The sequence below is a fragment of the Oxyura jamaicensis genome, chromosome 5 (assembly GCF_011077185.1).
Source record: "Oxyura jamaicensis isolate SHBP4307 breed ruddy duck chromosome 5, BPBGC_Ojam_1.0, whole genome shotgun sequence".
Classification (NCBI taxonomy): domain Eukaryota; kingdom Metazoa; phylum Chordata; class Aves; order Anseriformes; family Anatidae; genus Oxyura; species Oxyura jamaicensis.
Window position 1 is genome coordinate 2,179,166 of NC_048897.1, and position 20,687 is coordinate 2,199,852.

Sequence of the window (20,687 nt, forward strand, 5' to 3'; positions counted from 1 at the left end):
TGGAGAAACTTTCCCATTCCTTTCTGAATAACTGCAGCTTCTCATCTTCACTGGGACAGGAACGTGATACCAAACACATCTATTTAGTGGTGTTTGGTCTCTGTAACCTTTCACCTCTAGAGGAGTTAGATCTGACTCCCCATGTGCATTAGATATGATTGAGAAGGAACAGTAACAGAAAACTGGCCTAGCTGCTGCAGTCATGGATGACTCCCGGCTGTGCTGGGTGAATTCTCAGTGAGGTTTTGGGGAGAAACCATACTACAGTTAGGGTCAAGTCCAGTGATGCTGCCTGTAGCAACCTGCTTACTTCTGACCTGCTTTTTGGCAGACCGACCGAATGTGCAGGACCAGTCCCTGGTGGAGAGACTGCAGCACACCTATGTGGAAGCCCTTCATTCTTACATTTGCATCAACAGACCAAATGTAAGTGTCTGACCAATGTCCTTGGTGATGATGCAAACTAATGGTGTGTTTATGCAGGCACAGTCCCTGCAGTAGTGTCTGTAACAGGTCCATTACTGCCTGTACTCTCATGCTGTTCCCTTCTGTGGCTGCGTGGTGGCAGCTGTAAATGGAGGATCTGTGAACTGTCACAGCCTGCTGTCCTGTGTCTTGTTCCATAGTTAGCAAGCGTGTTTTGGGACTCGGTGTAGTATCTGTGTTCCTCTACACTGCTGCATGCTGGAGGTTGCCAGTTCTGGAGGAAATTGGGATTGTGTTTACAATGCATCATCTGTTTTTTTTCTTCTTCTTCTTAAAGTTTTAGTCTGTATTTATTAACAGCTGCCAATTCATCTGACCCTGCAGGACCACCTGATGTTTCCACGGATGTTAATGAAGCTGGTCAGTCTTCGGACACTAAGTAACGTCCACTCTGAACAGGTGTTTGCCCTTCGGCTGCAGGACAAGAAACTCCCTCCCCTGCTCTCAGAAATCTGGGATGTGCATGAGTGACTGCATGCTCCCAGGGCACTGATATGCCGACATAACGCCATGTCCCAGCCTTTGCTAACAAGAAGCCAGCCTCCCCTCTCCAAAGCACTGAACTCTGGGCTAGGCAGTGCAGGGAGTGATGAGCCTGGGGTTTCAGTGTTACCACAAGATTATGCAGGAGGCAGCTGGGGTAGATCAGATGGGGGGGGGGGGGTTGGTTTCGATGTAGTGCCCACGCCCCAAATGAGTAGCATGAAACATCTGAAAACGGTAGAAATGAAGACCCTCCCCACACACATACACCTCTTTCTTCAGTCTTTCTCTTTTCTAAGCATGTCCTGGGGATTGGCCCATTGATCCTTTCCTCTCTTGTTGATTATGAAAATGAATTTGCAGGAACTTGCCAAACCATCTCTATTGAGAGTAACCCAGCTCAAAAGGCTTCTGCAGGGTCCCCAGTGTACCTGGATCTGAGGAGCTCAGGGAAGTCAATGTGGATGTTCTAGGGGTTTCACTGGGTTTCTGATAAATAAAATCTCTTGTACGTACCTCCCTTTACAAAGATTCCAAGAGAAGTAGCTGTTATTTCTTTATTATGAGACTTCATCTCTAGAGTTGCCCTTTCATTCTGACCCTTCTTTGGAAAGAGGATTCCTCTAATGTGTAATGCCCTTTGTCTAACAGGGAGGCCCTCTGGGTAGGGAACATTTGTACATCAGGAAGACGTCAGGCATAAAGCAGTGGACTTCTTTAATGTAATATATCACAATTTTATCTCACGATGGTTCTCAGACAGTTCACTTTACCTTTGATTTGCTAACACCTGGAAAACTTTAGTTCAAAACAAATCAGGGCATAGATTTTGATCTTTAGGGGTGGAAGAGAAGAGAGGAAGGTGGGAAGGACTGGTACCTAGACAAGGTAGGTGTGGTGGAAGGATCTCAAAAACTTCCAAGATTTTGGAGCATGTGGCATGTGTTCCAAGGTGAGTGTGAAGATGTATTTGCCAAGGAGAAGAGGACATGCTGCATTTAGTGAAATATGTGGGCATTGCGTAAGCTATGGGCTGCACAACTCTCAGATTGTGGGTTGCAGGAATATTGAGCGTAACCAGATCCGCTTGCATCTTCTTCCTTATGCCAAAGTCTTTCCAAGGTACTTGCTCAACGTTCTAGTGATTGTCGTGGGATATGGAGGTTCCTGCTGTGTGAGGAGTGCCAACTGCTTTAGAAGAACACTTGGGTCTTGTATCTTTTTTCACTTTGGGCACAGTGAGATCCACGCTGGATTTATGCCCTACATTCTTAAGTATCCACATACTCAAGTATTCTAGAATTTACAGCAATATTTTGTCTGACAGAAGAGAAATATACTGTTCCAAAACCTGTTCCGTATTTTCCAAGAAATAACATCTTATGGCAGATCTCAGAGATGTAACCTGAAGTATCCTGGTAGCTTAGTCTCATGAGCCTTCTCTGTCATAGGGGTCTGTTTGCTTGCCCGGTGAGCATCCCAAGAGCCTAGGTTCACAATGGCTCGTTGTTTTTTGTTTGTTTGTTTGTTTTTTGGCTGTGTATCTGAGCGCTATGCCCGTGGTGAGGGTATCGTGTCCATTTTGCACTTGAGGTTGGTCCCCTGCCACTGGCCTTCACTCTGCACCTTTGTAAAGCACTTGTAACAATCTGTAAAATAATCTGTTGTTTTTTATAACTCATTGCAATTGCAAAAATTCTTGTTAAAATCTGTATTTTTAACTAATCTGTTTGAGAAATGTTAATGTTTATATAAAAGAATAAAGCCTAATACGGGGTTGTGGCGTTCTCTGTTGTTCCTTCGTTAGACTGGAGGAAGGAATGTTTTTGATGTAACAAACTCCGAGCTAGTAAGAAAGTGAGAATATAGGCTGGGGAGAAGCAGGAAACAGCAAAATAGAAATAACAGAGCAAACCCAGGCAGTTTCCTTTAATCTCTAGTGTGAGATTTTAGCCCGCAATGTACCCTTCTTTGTGCTGTAGCTGGCAAATGAGTGAATGTAAGCATATGTTGTGAGGACTATTGATTATCCATACATATTTTACCTTAATTTGTGAGCTACACTCAGAATTTAAGCCTCTTATTCCACGTGCTCCACTCCACTTTCTGAATAGCCTGGCTCAACAAAATTGAAATCTGGGTCCTAACAATTAACTAGCCACAGGAGGCTCAGCAGGGTGTGCGGTGAGGCATAGTGAGCAGAGCTCGAGAAATCAAGCCAGCCCTGGATGGATTAGACAGCTGGGCTCTGCTGCAAGGATTTGCTGACAAACGAGGCTGTCAACAGCCAGAAGAGGCAACGGCAAGGAAGCTGCTGCCCCGTAACAGGCGCTGCTTTGAAGCTGCAGCTTGAGCAGCTCTCTGACATCTCATTTTTTATTAATTTGAAGATGAAAGCCGCATAGAAGCGTGAAGGATTTTCAAGTTACAACCAATAATGCTGCTGCTGATGGCAGCTGTGAAAATGGTGAATTTCCTTGGCTCTGGCTTCCCTATCCTTTTGTGCAGGATCCTGTAAGCAAAGGTAAGTCCTTAGTTTACATTATTTTTTGTAGTGCAAATGAGTACAGAATTGTTTTCTAGTTTTAAAGCCATTTCCCGCATTAGCCAAGAAGGTTAAATAAGCAAGTGTGAGGGGAAAACTTGCCTTGGGCTCAGTGGCGCTGTAATATTTGCCAAATGCTACCTACTGCTCTCAGTCTCCGTCCCCGACCTGTTTAAAATTCGCTTTGTTAATTTGGCTGCTGGAGAAGTTGTGGGGTGCTGGCAGTGCCACCGGTGCGTGGCAGGGAGCGATGGAAGGAAGGAAGGAAGCAGCCGTGTGTGCACAGCTAGCTCAGATGGGCGGGGCAGCTTCTGAAATCCCAGTCCCTCTGCGGGGGAGAGCACATATGTTTGGTGCTCTGTGTAAAAAAAAAAAAATTTTTTTTTTTTTTTAACCATTTTGCACTTTATTGTAGTTTTTTAAACCAGGGGGATGCCAGTGGTGGTAGTGGTTACGTTTAGGATTTTACTAATTTGCTGTTAGTCAAGGCAGGTGGTTGTGCAGCGTATGGGCTCTGGGGACTTATTCCCTGCGTTCCACCTCGAGCTTGTCACAGCCCCGTGAGGCCGGCAGGCCCCGGGCCTCGCCTGCTACGAGCTTTCAGCAGGGGGCTGCCACTACGGGCGCTAAGAGCGGCATTTCGGGGGCTTCCTTCGCCAAGAAGCCCTCGGTGCTCGGCCCCGCGTCCTCCCCTCAGCCCCTTCCCGCGCTCCGCCCCGCCACCTTCCCCGCCGCGCTCCGCGGCTGCGCCCTCCTGCGGGAGGCACCTGCCGCCCCCCCGCGGCCGGTGTGGGGCTTCGCTCCGCCCTTCCCTCCCTCTCTCCCTCCCTCCCCGCGGCTCCCGGCGCTCGATGCGGAACTGCCCGGGCGGCGCAGAGCGGCCGGGGGGCGGCGGCGGCGGCGGCTGTGGCGGCGCAGGTGAGCTCGGGCGGCGCGGCGGGGCGGGGGCCGTGAGGTGAGGCGTGAGGTGATCTCGGCGCGGCGCTGAGGGGCTGCTCGCGGCTCTGCGGCCCCGAGGGAGCCGCCGGCCTCCCCTCACGGCCCGAGCCGGTGCCGGCAGCGGGCTGTGGTCCTTCCCGGCCGGAGGGAAGGGGCAGGGCGCCCGGGGCAGGTGGGAGGGAGGCGCTGAAGAAGAGATTGCTGCAGTAACGTGACTGGAAAGGCGCCTCTGCCCCTCGGCTTGCGGGCAGCGGATCCTGCTACGTCTGAAGACAATGGGGTAGGAAATCCACTCGGCGTTAGGTAATTGCTGGCGAAATAACGTCTCATCGGAGCGTTTTCCGCTTGGAAATGGCCGTCGCCGCTTCACTGTGTGGCTCGACTCGTCAGGCAGAGCGAGGGAAGCAGCTCGCGCTACGTTCCTGCTCGTGTGGAGTCACGATAACGAAGCGCTCGGAGAAGCGATAAGCGCCGGGGGAAAGTGATTCTTTCTCCGCCTTCTCTCCCTTTCCCCCCACGTACCACGCCGTCCTCGCGCCCACACCGAGCAAGCAGCGTACGCTGTGGATCCCCATCGCGGGGAGGTGGGCTGCAGCTGTGAACCCAGCCATTCGCTGTGCGCTCCCCAGGCCGGCCAGCCATTTTCTCCACGCTCAGGCACAGCCCGGGGTCAGCCTCTCGGTTGGCGTGCTCTCGAGTGTCCTTGGTGTGCTCCTTGCAGCATCGCTTATCTGCGGAAAGCTGGTTACCGCCGGGCAGGAGCGAGGGAGGGAAGGTGTGTTGTGGTGTCCCGAGGGTCATGTAGCCGAGCCAATGTCATCCAAACACAGATTATTTGGGAGGCGTCTCCGTTTTTGGCCTTTACGCTGCTTGAGCCTTGGGAACTATTTTGGGCAGGCACGAGAAGTGCTCGCTGTTCTCAGCACTAATGAAAACCTGCAGCGCTGACACATCAGAGAGAGCGTCCAAGACAACCGGCGTGGTGAAAATGCAGTTTGTGCAAGATCTGATCTTGCCATCAGCTGATAGCATGTTGCGTAATTCTGGAACTGATTGATCGTTCCAGCCATAAAATTGTCCTTTTGCGTCACTGTCATACTATGAGAAATCTCATAGCTTTTGGATCCCGTTTAATACACCCTACGATAAATTAGGCATCTTACTGTGTGCTTAATAAAATGGAAAACCATCAGAAAGTCTCTAACACGCTTTCGTTTGGAAAATAACACAGTCTTGTCTGCACGAGCAGATCTTGTAGGCAGCTCTCTAGCAGTGCTATGGATGCACTGAAAGTCCGGCCATTTGCGATTTTACCAAATTAACATCTTCCTCTTTCAAGGTGTAAGTTTGCATTGCTCTCCGTGCTGTTACTACTTTGAAAGCAGTCCTAGTTTTACTGGATGGACAGAAGGGAAAAGGGAAATCATGTCCCCACCAAAATAACGTTTTCTATACAAGATGCTGGCATGGCCAGGATATGTTTTGATGGTGCATGCATTATGTGGTAAAATTTGGAATGGCGGTGAACTAAAGGCTGCGTAGTGAGTGGCAGAAAGATAGGTCTTCTAGTTTAAAGCTTTTACAGAAGAAACGTAATCAGATATTCTACTGGGCAACCCCCTTCTTCAGCCTTGGTACTATTCTGTAATTCCTTTGCAAGCAGGCAGGCTGTGTCTGTGATGAAGTCCAACTCCAGTCTGCTTCAGAAGGTTGTTGGAGATGAGAAATAGAAGTTTCAGAGGCTTTTAACAGTGAGCCGTGGCCACCTAGCCACAGTAGCTGTTGGCATTACAGAATGTCAGCATTGAGTTATCATTGGCTTTGATTTCATCTGGCTTGGGGAGAGGGGTACAGAGGCTCCCAATCTATAGCGCGTTCCCTCTCACCTTACTGAATCATCAAGTCGGGTGTAGTGGGATGTGGTAGAAAATACCTCTGCAGAGATACTCAGTCTGGCCTGTTCAATATCGTTTGCAATGAGTCAGTTGAAAAACCAAGTATTTGTGAAAATTTCTGGTATTAAACTAGAACGGCACAAGCACTGCGGAATTCAGAGAGAAGAAATCTCACAGTTCTTAATGTACCGCACTTGAGCTAATGCGTCCGGGGAGAAATAGCAGGAAAAAAAATCCGTTAGAGAAATGGCTTTCTTCTGGGGGGAATAATACTGTTTGAGATCTAGTGCCTGAGAATGGGTAGCGAATGATGCAAAATTTAGTCATCTGCCATTCCATTTAGCCACGTTATCGCTGCACGCTGTGGTGTTTTAACTGGGTGGGTAGTGCCAGCCTGCCCGCAAGATGGAAGCTGGCACCCTTCTGCCACAGCTAGGTGCAGAGCTGGGCGTTACTTTCCGCCGTGCGTATGTTAGAGCCTGGATTAATTCCTGCAGATGTCCTCCGGCCTTGCTGTGGTGACGTTTGAGGTGTACTGCGCTACGTTTCCGAGCCGCCCCTTAGCAGAAGGGCTTTGACATGGTTATTCAACGCGAAGGTAGGAAATACGGACTGCAGCTCCTGCGGGGGGATTTGCAGGAGTGAGGAAAGGATTTAGCAACCAGAATGCGATCTTAATGTGTAAGAAAGCATTTAGAAACAGGAATGAAAGCTTAATATGTAAGATTAATGTCATTTCCGCTGCTTAAACAAGCTCCGTCTACCTCAAGGTATAAATTCTAGTGAAGGAAAAGCATCATTGGTGACCTACCAAGAGAAGAAGTGGAATAAAAATAAGTAGCGTAAGGCACTGGTTGGAAGGGAGCATTTTTAATGGGATAATCTGCTAATCTGTGGAGTAATTGTGGTATTTGTTTGATCCTGGAAGGGTTTGTGGCTTTTCCTTCTGTACCTCAGGAGCTATGAAAACCTGTTATGATGACCTGCTGCTCAAGGTTACTGCTGTCTGTAACGGGCCCTGTGCGACTCAGCTAGCCTGTGCTCTGCTGTTCTTAGATAGAAACTAATTGTAGGGAGATTAGGTTCTCGGGCACTGGAGGCCTTTAAATCTGTCACGACCACGTGACAGATACTGTTGATAATCGAGAGATGTGCTCCGGATTTGTTTCTTGGAACTGGAATAGCTACTAACCCTGCAAACCCCGCAGCGCTGCCGGCATGACCCACATACTCCTTGTAGCTGAGGGCACCCACATGAGGCCAGCGGGTTGTGAGATGCCGTGTCAAGTGAGAGACTGGCGTTTTTCCACGTCAGCACAAGAAATAACACATCAGTGTAGCAGGGAGGAACAAAGTTTTGTGGTTTCCCATCTCTTCTACAGCCTTCAGTGTTCACAATTGGGGCAGTCCCCAAAAGAGATCTGGTCATCACCTGGCCTTGGATTTGTCCTGTGATGTTTGTCACGATCTACCTTTTCTGGTTTGTTGAAGACTTAATTTCTGGATGCTTTCTCTCAGTGGTACTTGTGACAATCAGGAAATCAACCTAGTTTTTATTACACGTGGGACAAAGATATCTGGGCTGATGGTATCTTTCCTGGTGGCCTCCAGAACTGTGTGTTGTCTTATGAGCAGAGTCTTATGATTTTTTTCTTAATCTCTGCACTTTCTTTGTGGTGTCTGTGAGTTCAGTAACAGCGTAGCATCCTGCTTTCCTTCCAGCCTAGCTGAATTTCCCACTGCTGGTATCAAGTGGCCGTTCTCTACCTTACGCGCAGCTTTGACACCAGCTCCCCCACGTCTCTGCTTGCCGGGCTCCGTGCTGCTTGCTCCAGCAGGGCTCCTGTGGCACGGGATGGGAAGCTCTGCCTCCTTCGCCTTGGTGCAGCTCATCAGATAACAGGAGGGGGCTTGGTGATAACGATACTCCCTGGTACTCGCCAGAATTGCTTCACACAAGAGCACTGAGCCGCTCTGCTGCAGCATCTGTATCTGTTTCCGCTTGATAGTGGTTAAACCCTGCTCTGCTGGGGCTGGTGCTTGGGGCGTGTGTCTTCTGTCCTCCACACCGTCTCCTTTCTCCCTTCGGTCTCGTGTCAGTCCTCAAATGCAGCCAGCAGGCGTTGTGGTTCCCACCTGCCACAGCTCTGGCAGGGAGGGAGCGGGCTTTTCTCTTGGCTTTCCCCGCACTTTGACCAGCTGGTACTGTCGTTTGTCACGCAGATTAATAGTAGGATCAGTTTGGAGTAGGGATTTTAGCTCTGTCCCAGTGTTTATGAAAAGGAGGGGAAGGCACGTGGGCGGAAGGAGTAATTAAGGTAGGTGGCACACGGAGGGAGACAGACTGAGCGTTTCTCAGATAAGACGGAAGAGACAGGAACTTCTGGGAGCTGAGTAACTAAATCATTTCAAATGCTTCTGCTTATTTCCAGTTCTCATTATCCTGAGCAACGTTTTGGTGTTTCTGTGCTGGCTGTGAGTTTGCCCCTTTTCTGCCTTGAATTTATTGTCAGGATCCGAGGGCGCCCATCACTTGTGCCGGCATGGCCCATGTCCAGGAAAGAACTGAATTCCCGTGCCTGCTGGTGGTGGCATCACCAGAGATGTCACCTGTTCAGTGGGTAGTGTCACAGCTCAAACCCTGCATGCTGGTGCGCTCCTCGCTGCCTCTGGCCCCGGGTCTCTGCTGCCTCTTGCAGGAGGCTCTTCGGGGCGCTCCTGGGGGAGGCCCCAGAGCAAGAGCGAGACTCTGAATAATTTAGCGCTGCAGTTGCGTCCAGCAGTTTCCTCAATTCGGATGCTGTGTGCTTTGTTGTCTTCTGGTTAATTTTTTATGGCCGTGTGTTTGCAGTGTTGGGCTTTTGGAAAATACCTGCAGGTGGCCGCGTCTGGACCCGGACCACTTCCAGTGCCCCGAGGAGGTTTCCCAGCTCAAAACTCAAGCTGGAAGCAATTCCAGTTGGGAAGAAAAGTGGGAATCCTGTAGTGGCTGCAGAAGGTGAAGCCAATTTAGTTCAGGGGTGTTCTGTGCTTTTGGGTGGGCTTTTTTTAAATTCTTGCAAAGTGTCTGAGCGGATGCTAGTGGAGACTCGAGGACTGATGAAAGGCTGAAGGTAGGAATAACGGGGGCGGCTCTTGTGTTTTGTGATGGTGCTGTGGTACAGAGGGCTGGCCAGGCTAAGAGAGGGTTTTCATGCCAGAATTTGTGTTCTGCACAAGGACAGTTAGTTGTGATCTGCGGGTGGATATGAAAGGGTTGTTTCGGGCAGTAAGGGAGGGGAGGCGAATAGGGTCTGTAACCTAAATCGAAGTGCTAAAAATGCAGGCAGGGCTGAGGCTAAAATTGGACATTTCCTTTCTGTTAGCAGCTGGAGAAATGTGAAAGTGTGCGCTTCTCCCGCACTAGCCTATCACTGATGCCTTTCCCCAAGAGTGCAGTAGAATAAAATGGATCACAGTGCTCGCATGCCGCTCATCCTCACCTTCTTGTCTCTCATGGCTAATGCAAGGCCTTGGTCTTGGATTTGCTTTCTTTCCTTTTTATTTTTGGAAACAGCAGTTGGGCATCTGAGCGCCCTGCTTTTCAAATAGCTGCCGCTGGGTACAGCTGCGCCTCTGGGACGGGGCCCGCTGGGACGACTCCTGTGTGTTTTCTGCCGCCTGCAAGTTCCCTTTAGGATTGCCCGGTTGTGCTAGCACGCTTTGCACATCGGCTCTACACACGAGTCAGGAACTGGCGGCAGCAAACAGATGTCTGTGGCAGCATCGTGTGTGTACTTAGATGAGAGGATTTCATCAGCTGCGACAGGGCCTCAGGTGAGCAGTACCCACTGCTGATGCTCCGTGCTCATGCACACGGAGAGCCCTGCCGCCTGGGAGGCTCGTAATGCACTGCAGACACCGCTCTGCCATCCAGCTCCAGGGCTTGCGGCTGCTGGGGTACATCTGAGGGCACCCCCAGGCGGTTCTTGTGCTGGGCCGAGGCGTCGTGCTGCCGGTGGCAGCGGCAGCACTGGGAGCCGTGGCGGTGGAGCGCGGCCGCTGCTCTGTAAATAGTGCCAGCAGCCGGGATCTGGGGACTGAAGGCTGGGTTGCTATGGAGATTGATCTGAATCAGATTACCCGTGGCTCTGTTCTCACGGCCTGTGCATGTGTGGCTGCCTGGTCTTGCATGTACAGCAGCAGGCTGCTTCGTGCAGACATTTGGCCGAAGCGGGGGGAAGTGAGGAGGGAAGCAGCTGGAGGGCCAGCATATGACAAGGACACCGAAATCTGTTCCTATGGCAACTGAGAACCTGAGCCAGCCTAGCTTCAGTCTTGCGGTGCTGTAAAAAGGCTCCTGGCTGTGCCGTGTGATGCTTCTGCTTGTGAAGCAGTTCTGGTCACGCTAAGCCTATTTTTGGCCATGCAAGCTACCTCCATTTTGCTGGAAACCGATGTGCAGGCTGAAGATGTTTGGCTGTGTCTGTAGTGTCAGGCACGTTCACAGAACGCAGCGAGGTAATATCATCCTTCTGTAGGAGGAAAGCAAGAGGTCTTTGGGTTACTCACATTCTTCCAAAGGGCTTCTAAGGACATCTTTTTGTACCACTAAAAACCACTTTCCCACTTCATTCTATAATTTTCTTTAATCTAGCTTGGCACACCCTTTTTTTCAACCATTTATGTACATGTGAAAAGTGGAAGCAGCTGGGATTCATCTGCTGTTTTATCTGTAAGATGTCTTACTAACCCAAGCGGTGCCTGTGCTCCAGGGAGGATGCTCTCAGAACCACCCTGCAGTCCCGTTCTCTGCTGGGGTTCTTACACTTGGAACTACTGCGTTTCATGGAGCCACACCTACATTGTAGGCCACCTATGCTAGGTAAATGTACCGTTGTCTGCTATAGGTATGTCTGCAATGCTTTGAAAATACCTTTTTTTTTTTTTTTTTCTTTTTTTTTTTCCCCTCAAGTTGTGTCAGTGCTAGTATCTGTTCAGGAGTCACAGCATTGGCATGCACTGCTTTCTTGGCAAGGTGGATGGTAACACAAGCGAAGCAGCTGCACCAGTATAGCAAGTCCATCCAGGTCTGGCTTCAGGAATTGTTCAGTCTTCTGTCAAGCTCTTCCATCAGGCTCGGGAGGAGGGGGTGTTCTCAAGCCACGTGCACCCCTGCCTGTGTTCGTTGTGCTCGTGGAGCCACCGTAGTGGCTGGATGGGGGAGAAACAGCACAATGGGCTTCCTAAGGATGTTGCATATTTTTAAGTATAAGACTACAGCAGCGTTGAATATAGCTGTTAGGCAGCAAAGGTATAAAATGGCTAATATGAAACGGGGACTGCTTGTCTGCTTCTTTAAAAGATTAATACAAGCACAAGTAGTATGTGCGAAAACAGGCAAGGCTGGAAGTAGCTCTCTCAGTGTACTCAGGGTGTGGAACAAGAGAAAATGAAACATAAGTCAACCAAAAAGTGGGCATTGGAACTCCTGGCCATATCTGTGTTTGCTTCAGCTTTCAGTTTATTTCGATTCATATGTAATGTCTTGATTTCTCAGTAAACAACGCAGTAAGGTTGGCTATGGATCTGAGCTGAGTACACGCTGTCTTGGCTGAATATAAATAGAAATTCAAGAAGTTCCGATGATATTTTAGAACTGAAAATTGTTCCTTCTGGACATGGTTGGAAATCTGGTCTTTTGCAAGATGCGGTTTCAATGAACCAGGATTTGTATGGCTTCTGCCCTGTCATTCTTGTTGTCTTCCTGATGAGCTCCCTCCTTTTTCTCTTAGATATGAATGCCCCACTGGATGCTCTTTACCCATGCAGTTTCTAAACTGAATTGTCTGACCCCGATTTACATTCTAAGATCCACACACTTGTAATTGTGTAGTGTGTTTCTTGTGTCAGATAAAAGCCAGAGCTAAGGGAAGGACAGACCTCATTCTGCTACCATCCTAAACTGGCGAGGAAGCACCACGCAGGAGGGTTTAGCATCTGCCTGTTGGAAAACAATCTGCTGCTGTCTTCGTATCATTTGTTTGAGCAAACGAGTCGTTTAAATGCATGCTGACTCTCATATAGGTGAGTGTGAGACTGGTCTGCCAGAGCTGGAGTTCAAGTTATTCTTCAACTAAATGACTTTGTTCCTCTAGCTTTGCATCTAGAAAGAATTTTAGCAATTTTAGCAAAGGCTGGAGACTCCAAGGTGTGGATGAGACGGGCGCCGCACTGTTCATGTCTCCCCGGGGACTAATGCTGGGGTCTCGGTCTGACACGGCTGACTCGAAACTGATAACGAGTCTTCTGCAGTTCTGTCCTGTTACTATATCCATCCTGTGGTGTGGTGCTTTCCCTGCTGTGTTTACACAGGTTTTATTTCTGGGAGGACTTCAGCTTGCAGGATACCGCACAGCTTGTCCTGTAGAAGTTCTGCTACAACCAAAACGTGGGTGTTTGGGGAAATTTGAAGCGTAGTGTAGTGCCAATAATAGAAGTGTTGTTTTGAACGCTTTTTGTCTCAGTTAGTGGAAGACCACGGGTTAGTGCTGGCTCTGGCCTCTGTCTTTGTGTCTGGGCTACTGTGTCAGTTTGTACCAGCTCATGAGGGTTGCTGATAGCTGCTGTGGTGCGTGGGTAGTGCTCGTTCTCACCAACCTGTTCACCATCCCTCTGAGTGCTTACTAAAACAGTGCTGATCTCCGAAGCATGATGTGTTTGTGCAGTATGCTTCCGTGGTGGCCTTTGCTTCTTTTTCCCCCTTCCTTCAGCCGCAGTTACAGGCAGTTTCTTCTCGAGCGCTGCTTAACAATGCCACCTTCGAAGGGCTGCATCCAAGATGTTTGCACAAAGAGAACACGCTGCAGAAGACATGCTCAGAAAAAGCAAGCTAGAGCTAAGGAGCTCGAGAGGGAGAGCAGGCCGTCAATGTCAAAAACTGTACCAAGCTACTCTCAGTTCAGTGGTGTATTCTCAGGTCCCAGTGGTAACATGAAAGGGGAGAAATGAGAGAAGCAACTGAGAGATCTTCTTCAGTCTTTGGTCTCTTTCTGTTGTAATGTACTTGGTTTGTAAAATCTAGAGGAAGGATGATAGCAAATTTCTGAGGAAGAAGCTCCTTCACCTCCTCGTTGCCTGCAGAGAAGTAAGCTCTCACTAGTAGGTCGTGATCATGTTCCCTGAGCTGCTCGCTCCTACCTATTCCTTGTGCCTGCACGAGCACTTGTGTGCCACTTGGTGAATCTAGTCATAGAAATAACCCAGTAAACACTAAAGTGGCATGGGAAAGGAAGAAGAAAGAAAGAAGTCCTTAGTCCTTATCAGTTCCCTGGTCTGATTCATCATGTCACTGCATGAGCTCTTGTACCAGCACAAAGCGTGGCCTGAAAGCGAGCTTTGGGCATCTGCAGGGAGAGAGACAGGGCTGTGGAGCCTGTTTGCGTTGGCTTCTACAAGTTAACCCTGGTGTCCAGTGGCAACCAGGAGCAAGAAGGGGAGTTCCAGCTAATGCTGATCTAATGCTCCTTATTTGTTGTCATCACCCTTCTAAATACTAAATCTCTGGATAAGAGATTGAATAGGGGAAGGCAAAAAATACCTAAACTTCATTCTGATTCTTTTAGCTCTTGCTCCAATTCACCGAAACTTCATCTTCCAGAAGAGATGTCCTCTTTGTGCTCTTATGAATTGCAATCATAAGCCTATTTTCCAGGCTACACAACTGAAGAAAAAGCACAGGATATAGATAGGTAGGTCACTGAGGGGTCAGCTAAGGTTCTGTTCTTGTGGCTTCTCAGTTACTCTGTTGTCATTGCAGATGTTTTTGCTCCATGGTAAATGCAGTTTACTTACTCCACCTTCACTGAGGGGCAGGATCCTCTGTTACAGAGGAAGAACGTTATTTGGTTACCACTGAGTAGCCAAAGTTTCTCGAAGTTGTAATTCTTGGATACCTCATGGTAACTTGTTCCTATGCTCCTATCTGTAACTGAACAGTGAGTTTCTGGGTAAAACTGTTTGAATAATGACTTGATCTGTTCTCTTTCCAAACTGAAGGCAAAGTAACCATATGATCATCCCAATTTCATCTTGTTCCTCTCAAGTTCACGTACACCAAGATACCTGCAGTATGTGTTGGATCAAGAGCTCTCGCAGGACAGATTCTTCAGTGCTTTCAGTGATACCATTAAAATGAATGAACAGGAGCTTTGCTTCCTGTGTCTGTTGTTCAGAGAAGATAATTTATAAAAAAACCTGCTGCTGTATGTATCGCTGTCATTTACAGACCTTACCCCAGCTGTAATTAAGGATCGACTGAAACCCTACTGTAAAGTCTTAAAAAATATTTGGGGGTGGAGGGGATGTGTCAGATTTCTTCTTTTTTTTTTTTTTTTACTCCATTATTAGTGCTTTCTAGTATGCATTTCATTTTCAGTAAATCTTACACATTCACAGATTTTTCGTGTTATCACTCCAAATAGCGTTAAGAATCATGAATGAACTTCCCTAACTGTGCCTGAAATACGAAGGGCTGGAAGAAAAAAAAAAAGCTGGGCTTTGGATGAGGTTGTGAGATACTGATGGTTGCAGTGCCTTTACCTAGCTTTTGGTTGTGAAGTAGTGAGAGAAACGTCAAGAAAATTACCTAATTTTACTCAGATTTTCAGCTTGTTAGTAAATTTGTTCTACTTTTATACAAATAAAATCTAAGTGTTAATGTTGCAGACCTGAAAGGTTTTAGTACAGTAATAATTCTGTGTATTCTGTGATAGCCTTAGGAGGTAAAGATAAATCGAAATAGAAACCTCGTTATCAGTACACACCAAAAGACAATCTGTTCATTCTTTTTAAATATAAAATAGCTTTATTAATGTTTTTACTGGGCTGTTAGTTAACTTGTAGTACAGTTTGAGCATCTGTACAAGATGAGATGTACAAGATCAAGGAAATGGAATAAAATCGGTGAAAAAAACTTTAGTATGATTTACAAGAAGCACTTCTGCTCTTGCAGGCTGCAGTTCTGTATCTTCACAGGAAAAAGTGGTGGGGATCGCAGTGGGTTGGGGCCATGGAGGTCATTGGGTTTGGGAGGGTGAGGTGCAGTACCTCCAGTTGGGCTTCTCTTGGTATTACCCCTTTTTAGCTATGTTGTTTACCAGACACCTAAATTCAGGTTGTGGTTTTTGCTTCAATTGTGTTTAGCTGTCATTTTAAGGCTGCTTTCCCAAGCACTGTGGGAATCCCAGGGGTTTGCCTAGACGACACTTTTGCCTCAAACCATTTCATGAATAGCTCTTTGCCAGTGACAGGCTTCTTTGCTTGTCTGTGGTCATTCTTATGATCCTCTTGTTTATTGTGAGTTTCATCTTGCTTTGCTTTTGTGGTTCCCTGTAAACAGTTCCCCTGTTACTATGATTTGTTAACAATAATAAAGCAACAAAACCACCCTAAGTTCCTTTTTATAGCTTTGCATTCCATCGCACCTGAGAGGAAATGCCCCGTTCAGTCCCTACTGCATTTCTGCATGTGGTGCATGCTCTGGATCCTGCCTTTTCTTCATCATCTTGCTCTAACTACAGGCTCACTTTCTGATGCCTGTAGGTCCTCTAGAAAGCACCTCCTACTTCCACCTTAAGCAAAGTATCAGCTGGCGCAGAGAATTACCCTGTGTTTACTCTTTATTTCCTGTCTTCCCATTAGCAACTCCTGCTGTAATTCAGCTTCCCTCCGTAAACTGCGTCTTGTTGCTATGCGGAGAGCCAGGCCTTGGTAGAGATTTCTCCCAGCGCGGTAACGAGAGCGGCTCGTTCTGATGTCCGTGCAGGTTCAGAAAGGATGCACCAGCTTGGGGTTAGGACTTTTGAGCATATGACTTATTATTAATACAAACAATTCAAAAAAGGTAGAGTGGAAGTAAATCTCATGTTGTATATTTATACTCGTGAACAGAGGGAGGTCTGGGGATGGCCGTAGCTACCCAGAACACAGGCTTTTGGGGAATGTAATTAATACATATATGTAATTGGAATTCCTGATCGTGCCTTTGACGCTTCTGCTTTTCTTGATCATAGGTTGAACTGGCCAGACATTTCCAAGCGAATTGCTCCCCAAGGCACTTGGTCACGGCTGACTGGACAACCGACTGCTGGATCCATGAACAGGAATTCACTGAGATGACATAGGGAGGGGGTCAAGGACAATGGTGCAGAAAAAGAAAAGCTGCCCTCGGTTACTTGACTACCTTGTTATCATTGGAGCCAGGTAATGGAGAAGATTCTTAGCTGTGCTTTTCTGTAGGCAGTAGAGGTGGTGGGGTGGGGGGCAGCACGACAAATAGCCTGGCGTCTATTGATGAGGCCATGCTTTGTGCTGAAGAAGAGTTGACTGGAATGTGTGAAAAAAAGAGGGCATGCACTTGCCTAGGCCACTTTCTGAAGGATGCTACTGCAGTTAGAGGTTTTTAATTTGTGGTCTTTAGACCTTTACAAGGGTCTGCAAAGGGTGACTAAGAGTAGCCAATTTATATATGACTGGTAGCTTGTGAGTCTGAACAACTTTGTTTCCACTGACCTCAGGACAGGGTGATTCACAAACTGAAAATACTGAAAGCCACATGGAAGTAAAATGCTGGATGGGTTTACTTCTCTAGCTTTTGAACTGTAGTCTGTAAAGCCAGTTTAAAAACAAGTCTGTAACTTACCTTACTTGGCCACTTTTCCTTCTAATACTCATTTGTCCTATTAGGAACTACATGAATCCTTTAAATATTTTATTCCTTTTTTTTAGTCTTAGTAGCCATCAATAAATAACGTTATTCTTGTCTGCTTAAACAGCACACACATCAACCCTACGTTTCATATACTCTATATCTAATGCACAGATGCTCAGCAAATGTTATTTTTCTCTATTCAGAGTTTATGGGGTAACTTTCTGCCAGTTTCTTTAATGGGTGTGTTCCGAAATGTTTGGACTTTTGTTTCTAAACATCAGCATTTTATGTGCGTCAGCCTGTTGCTTTACCTCCTACTTTCTTTTCAAAATGCTTTGAGTGCAATATTGAAGTAGGCTAAATGGAGGAAATGAAGTAATTTCCTAAGTAATAACTGTTTTATTATTGTGTCTTCTGGACAGAATAATTCAATAGTTTAATTGTTTCTTATTGTCTGTAGAAAAATAACCATGATTTCTCTGTGAGAGTTGGAAAGTAACTAGGTAAGGAGGAGGGAAGAAATGTTAACTGCCTCCTCCAGTGATGCTCGCGGTGTCTGATGTCCTCACTTAAGGACTTGCTAGCATCAATTCTGTTTTTTTGCTAGGCAACAATAGCTAGATTGCTACTGCTTAGAGGTCTTCTTAGGCACTTCAGCAAATGCCTCTGGTAAGAGATGCAGTTGACTGAAGTAACTTCCACTGCAGGTTCCTTAGGAGCTCCACGAGGCTTTCCCATCACATCTCGTTATCCACAGCGCACAAGTAGCAATGTCTTCTGGAAGTGTTCCTTTTTATTAGATAGAATTCTCCTAAGTGTCTGAGAAGACTGTGTCCTTCTGTCTGTAGCTCATGTTACTGCAAAGACATGACCTTAGGATATATTAACTGGTACTTTGTTGATGACTTTTTATAACCATTTATTTCCAAGTAGACTCTTTAAACTGTACCAATATTATTTGATATTTTTCTTAACAGATGATGCATTAGTGGGTACTAATACATAAAAGATTTTAAGCCTCTTACTTTCTTACAATATTTCAGTACTTAACCGTTCAGGCAGTATAAATTTTGTTACCAATTTATGTCTTACTAAAGCATGTTTATTTTAAATTTAATAAGGTTTTTTGTTTGGAAGGACTGTGTTCAGCAGAACTATTTATGCCAGTGATTTTATTTTGTAAATTAAAAACATTCTATTGCTACTTGTCTGTTTTTTTTTTTTTTTTTTTTTTTTGGTGGTGATTTTTTTTTTTCTTGTTCTGCTTTCAAATCCAGCACTTCTCAAATAACAGAAGAGTAAGTTTCATCTGTATTTTGAAATGGGCAAATCTGAAGTGTTAAGGTGAGAAAATGTCTCGCAAGAAGTCCCTCAGGAGAGTGATGGTAGAGCCAGGGCTGCTGCATCCCATTTAGTTTTGTGCTTACTAAATCCTAATTACTGTACAAAATGGCAGGAGGACAGACTTTATAGCAAAGGGGTCAAACCAGAGAGAGATTGGTTTGGGAATATTTTTCTTCCCCTGCTTTCTGGTTTTCACATCATTATTTCTCTGGCAGTTATTTGGGTAACTTTCATGGGAAAGTGGTGGTAGGAAAATCAGGTAATGCCTTGAAACAAGCTGTTCTTTCGGTGGGAAATCAGGTATAAATAGTGTTGCCTGCCTGTGTGTTCCATTAGTGATTTGCTGTACAAAGATCGGTGAGACACAGTATTAAGTAGGGCTGCATATGAGTACCCAGCTTTTGTAGTAGCTTATGCTCCAACTTAAAAGAACACATGCACACATATTTGCTAAAACGTTTTAATGGCACTTTACAAGATGAGGTTTTGGGTCCATGGAACTTGTCAAGAACTCTGTTGCTAGCTTAAGGGAAGCCAATGTCATCTAGGGTTAATAAAATGAAAATCAGGTTGTGATGTGCTTCACCAAATAAACTAAGATCTGTTTTGTATTACTTGGTCAGTTGACTCTCTATCTGACTAAAGGCAGCTTTATTTTTGCTCTTGTTGTCATCCTTTTCCCACATTCATACCAGAAAAGCATTACCATTCTTGTTTTTTCCTCTACTTTTCAGCCCGTGGTTACAATGTGTTTCTGCTGGACTTGTTAAAGCTTATTATATGTTATACATCATTTAACAGTGTTGTGTTAGTTGTTTTTTTTACACTTCTGTCACAGCTGCCTCCTTTTGTGTAGCCTGGCAAATTTGTGGTGTCGCTTCCATGACTGATATGATGTTTTCACCTACATCAGGGCCCCCCTTTATTTGCCTTGGCAGGATATTATGATTTTCTTAGAAACCCCTCTAGGAACAGTCCAAACGTTATCAGTATGTCTTCCTTATAGGTCAACATAAATTCCAGGGATGTGCAATAGGTGCACAAAGCCCTGGTAGAGGGCTTTCTCTTACACTTTTCCATTCTGTTCACCCACTGAACTTCCATCAGACTGTATATTTGGAGGGGGACAGTGTCTTTCCTACCTGAGTATTCCCCAGAGACCCATGCAGTCAAACTCATTTTGGAAATCAGAGTCAGAGGAACACAGCAATATGTTACTCCCTTGGGTATATCATGCTTCTGAAACTCATTTTCTGCATCAAATTTGAATAGAGGGGCTCCTTGTTGGGCCTTGGTAACGATGGAGTAGCCTTTTATTTAACCTTTCTGCAGTTGCTAGTGACTGAGAACTGTGGCTAGTGATGGAGGTGCTGCTCTTCCCCTGTATATTAGGGTTGAGGAGAACCAAAGATGAAGCTGAACTTGCAGGCCCCTGAGATGTCGTTAGGGAGATACCAAAGATTTTATCAACGTTAATCAAGTAAGCATGTTTTTTTTTTTGTTTGTTTGTTGTTTTTTTTTGTAGGCAGCCAAGCAGTGATAGTGTTGCTCAGACTCCTGAGCTGCTCCGACGTTATCCTCTAGAAGACCATGTAGACTTTCCTCTACCGCCCGACGTTGTGTTCTTTTGCCAGCCAGAAGGATGCCTGAGTGTGCGGCAGAAACGCATGAGCTTCCGCGATGACACTTCTTTCGTCTTCACACTCACAGACAAGGATACAGGTGTCATTCGCTATGGAATCTGTGTCAACTTCTACCGCTCCTTCCAGAAGCGAGTACCTAAGGAGAAGGGAGAAGGCGCGGGAGGACATCGAGCTCGGGAGGGACAGAAAATCACCAAATCTGGGGATGTGTCTGCACCCCAAGAGGATGTGGGCACTGAGAGTTCAGAGAGTGGTTCTTCGCTGCAGGTTCCAAGCACAGAGTCTACCCCAGATGTGAATCGATCACCACGCAGTAAGCGGCTGGCCAAAGGCAGCCATCGCTCTCGGAACAGCACCCTGACTTCTCTGTGCATCCTTAGTCACTATCCCTTCTTTTCCACCTTCCGTGAATGTTTGTACACCCTCAAGAGACTTGTGGACTGCTGTAGTGAGAGACTGTTGGGCAAGAAGTTGGGGATTCCTCGTGGAGTGCAGAGGTATGTTGAGGGGGGGAGAAAACTTTTTCCTCACACTGTTTTTTTTTCCAATTGTCAAATTGCCATGGCAAATTGTCTCCATAGGAGTAGCTGCAGAAATTGGTGCCTGATCTTTTTGCTGTTTTAACCGAGAACCACACTGGGAAAGGGAAATTTTTTTGTGAC

The 20,687-nt window shown here is 46.5% G+C and overlaps 2 protein-coding genes across 42 annotated transcripts in view; both read left to right on the forward strand.

The window, feature by feature from the left end:
* Window positions 1–2,745, forward strand: part of NR1H3 (nuclear receptor subfamily 1 group H member 3) — a 30,142-nt gene extending 27,397 nt beyond the window's left edge. For both annotated transcript variants that reach the window (XM_035328837.1, XM_035328839.1), the window contains exons 8-9: window positions 332–426; window positions 811–2,745. In XM_035328837.1, coding sequence (XP_035184728.1) covers window positions 332–426; window positions 811–957 — 242 coding nt within the window. In that variant the 3' untranslated portion in view covers window positions 958–2,745. The remainder of the gene's footprint in view (window positions 1–331; window positions 427–810) is intronic.
* A 1,541-nt stretch (window positions 2,746–4,286) lies between these two features.
* Window positions 4,287–20,687, forward strand: part of MADD (MAP kinase activating death domain) — a 67,410-nt gene continuing 51,009 nt past the window's right edge. For 24 of the 40 annotated variants that reach the window (XM_035328794.1, XM_035328800.1, XM_035328817.1 and 21 more), the window contains exons 1-3: window positions 4,287–4,432; window positions 16,401–16,590; window positions 19,908–20,522. In XM_035328794.1, coding sequence (XP_035184685.1) covers window positions 16,529–16,590; window positions 19,908–20,522 — 677 coding nt within the window. In that variant the 5' untranslated portion in view covers window positions 4,287–4,432; window positions 16,401–16,528. Of the gene's footprint in view, window positions 4,433–6,922; window positions 6,947–13,950; window positions 14,094–16,400; window positions 16,591–19,907; window positions 20,523–20,687 lie in introns of those variants that run through there. The other 16 variants (XM_035328828.1, XM_035328829.1, XM_035328811.1 and 13 more) reach the window with 3 other exon arrangements.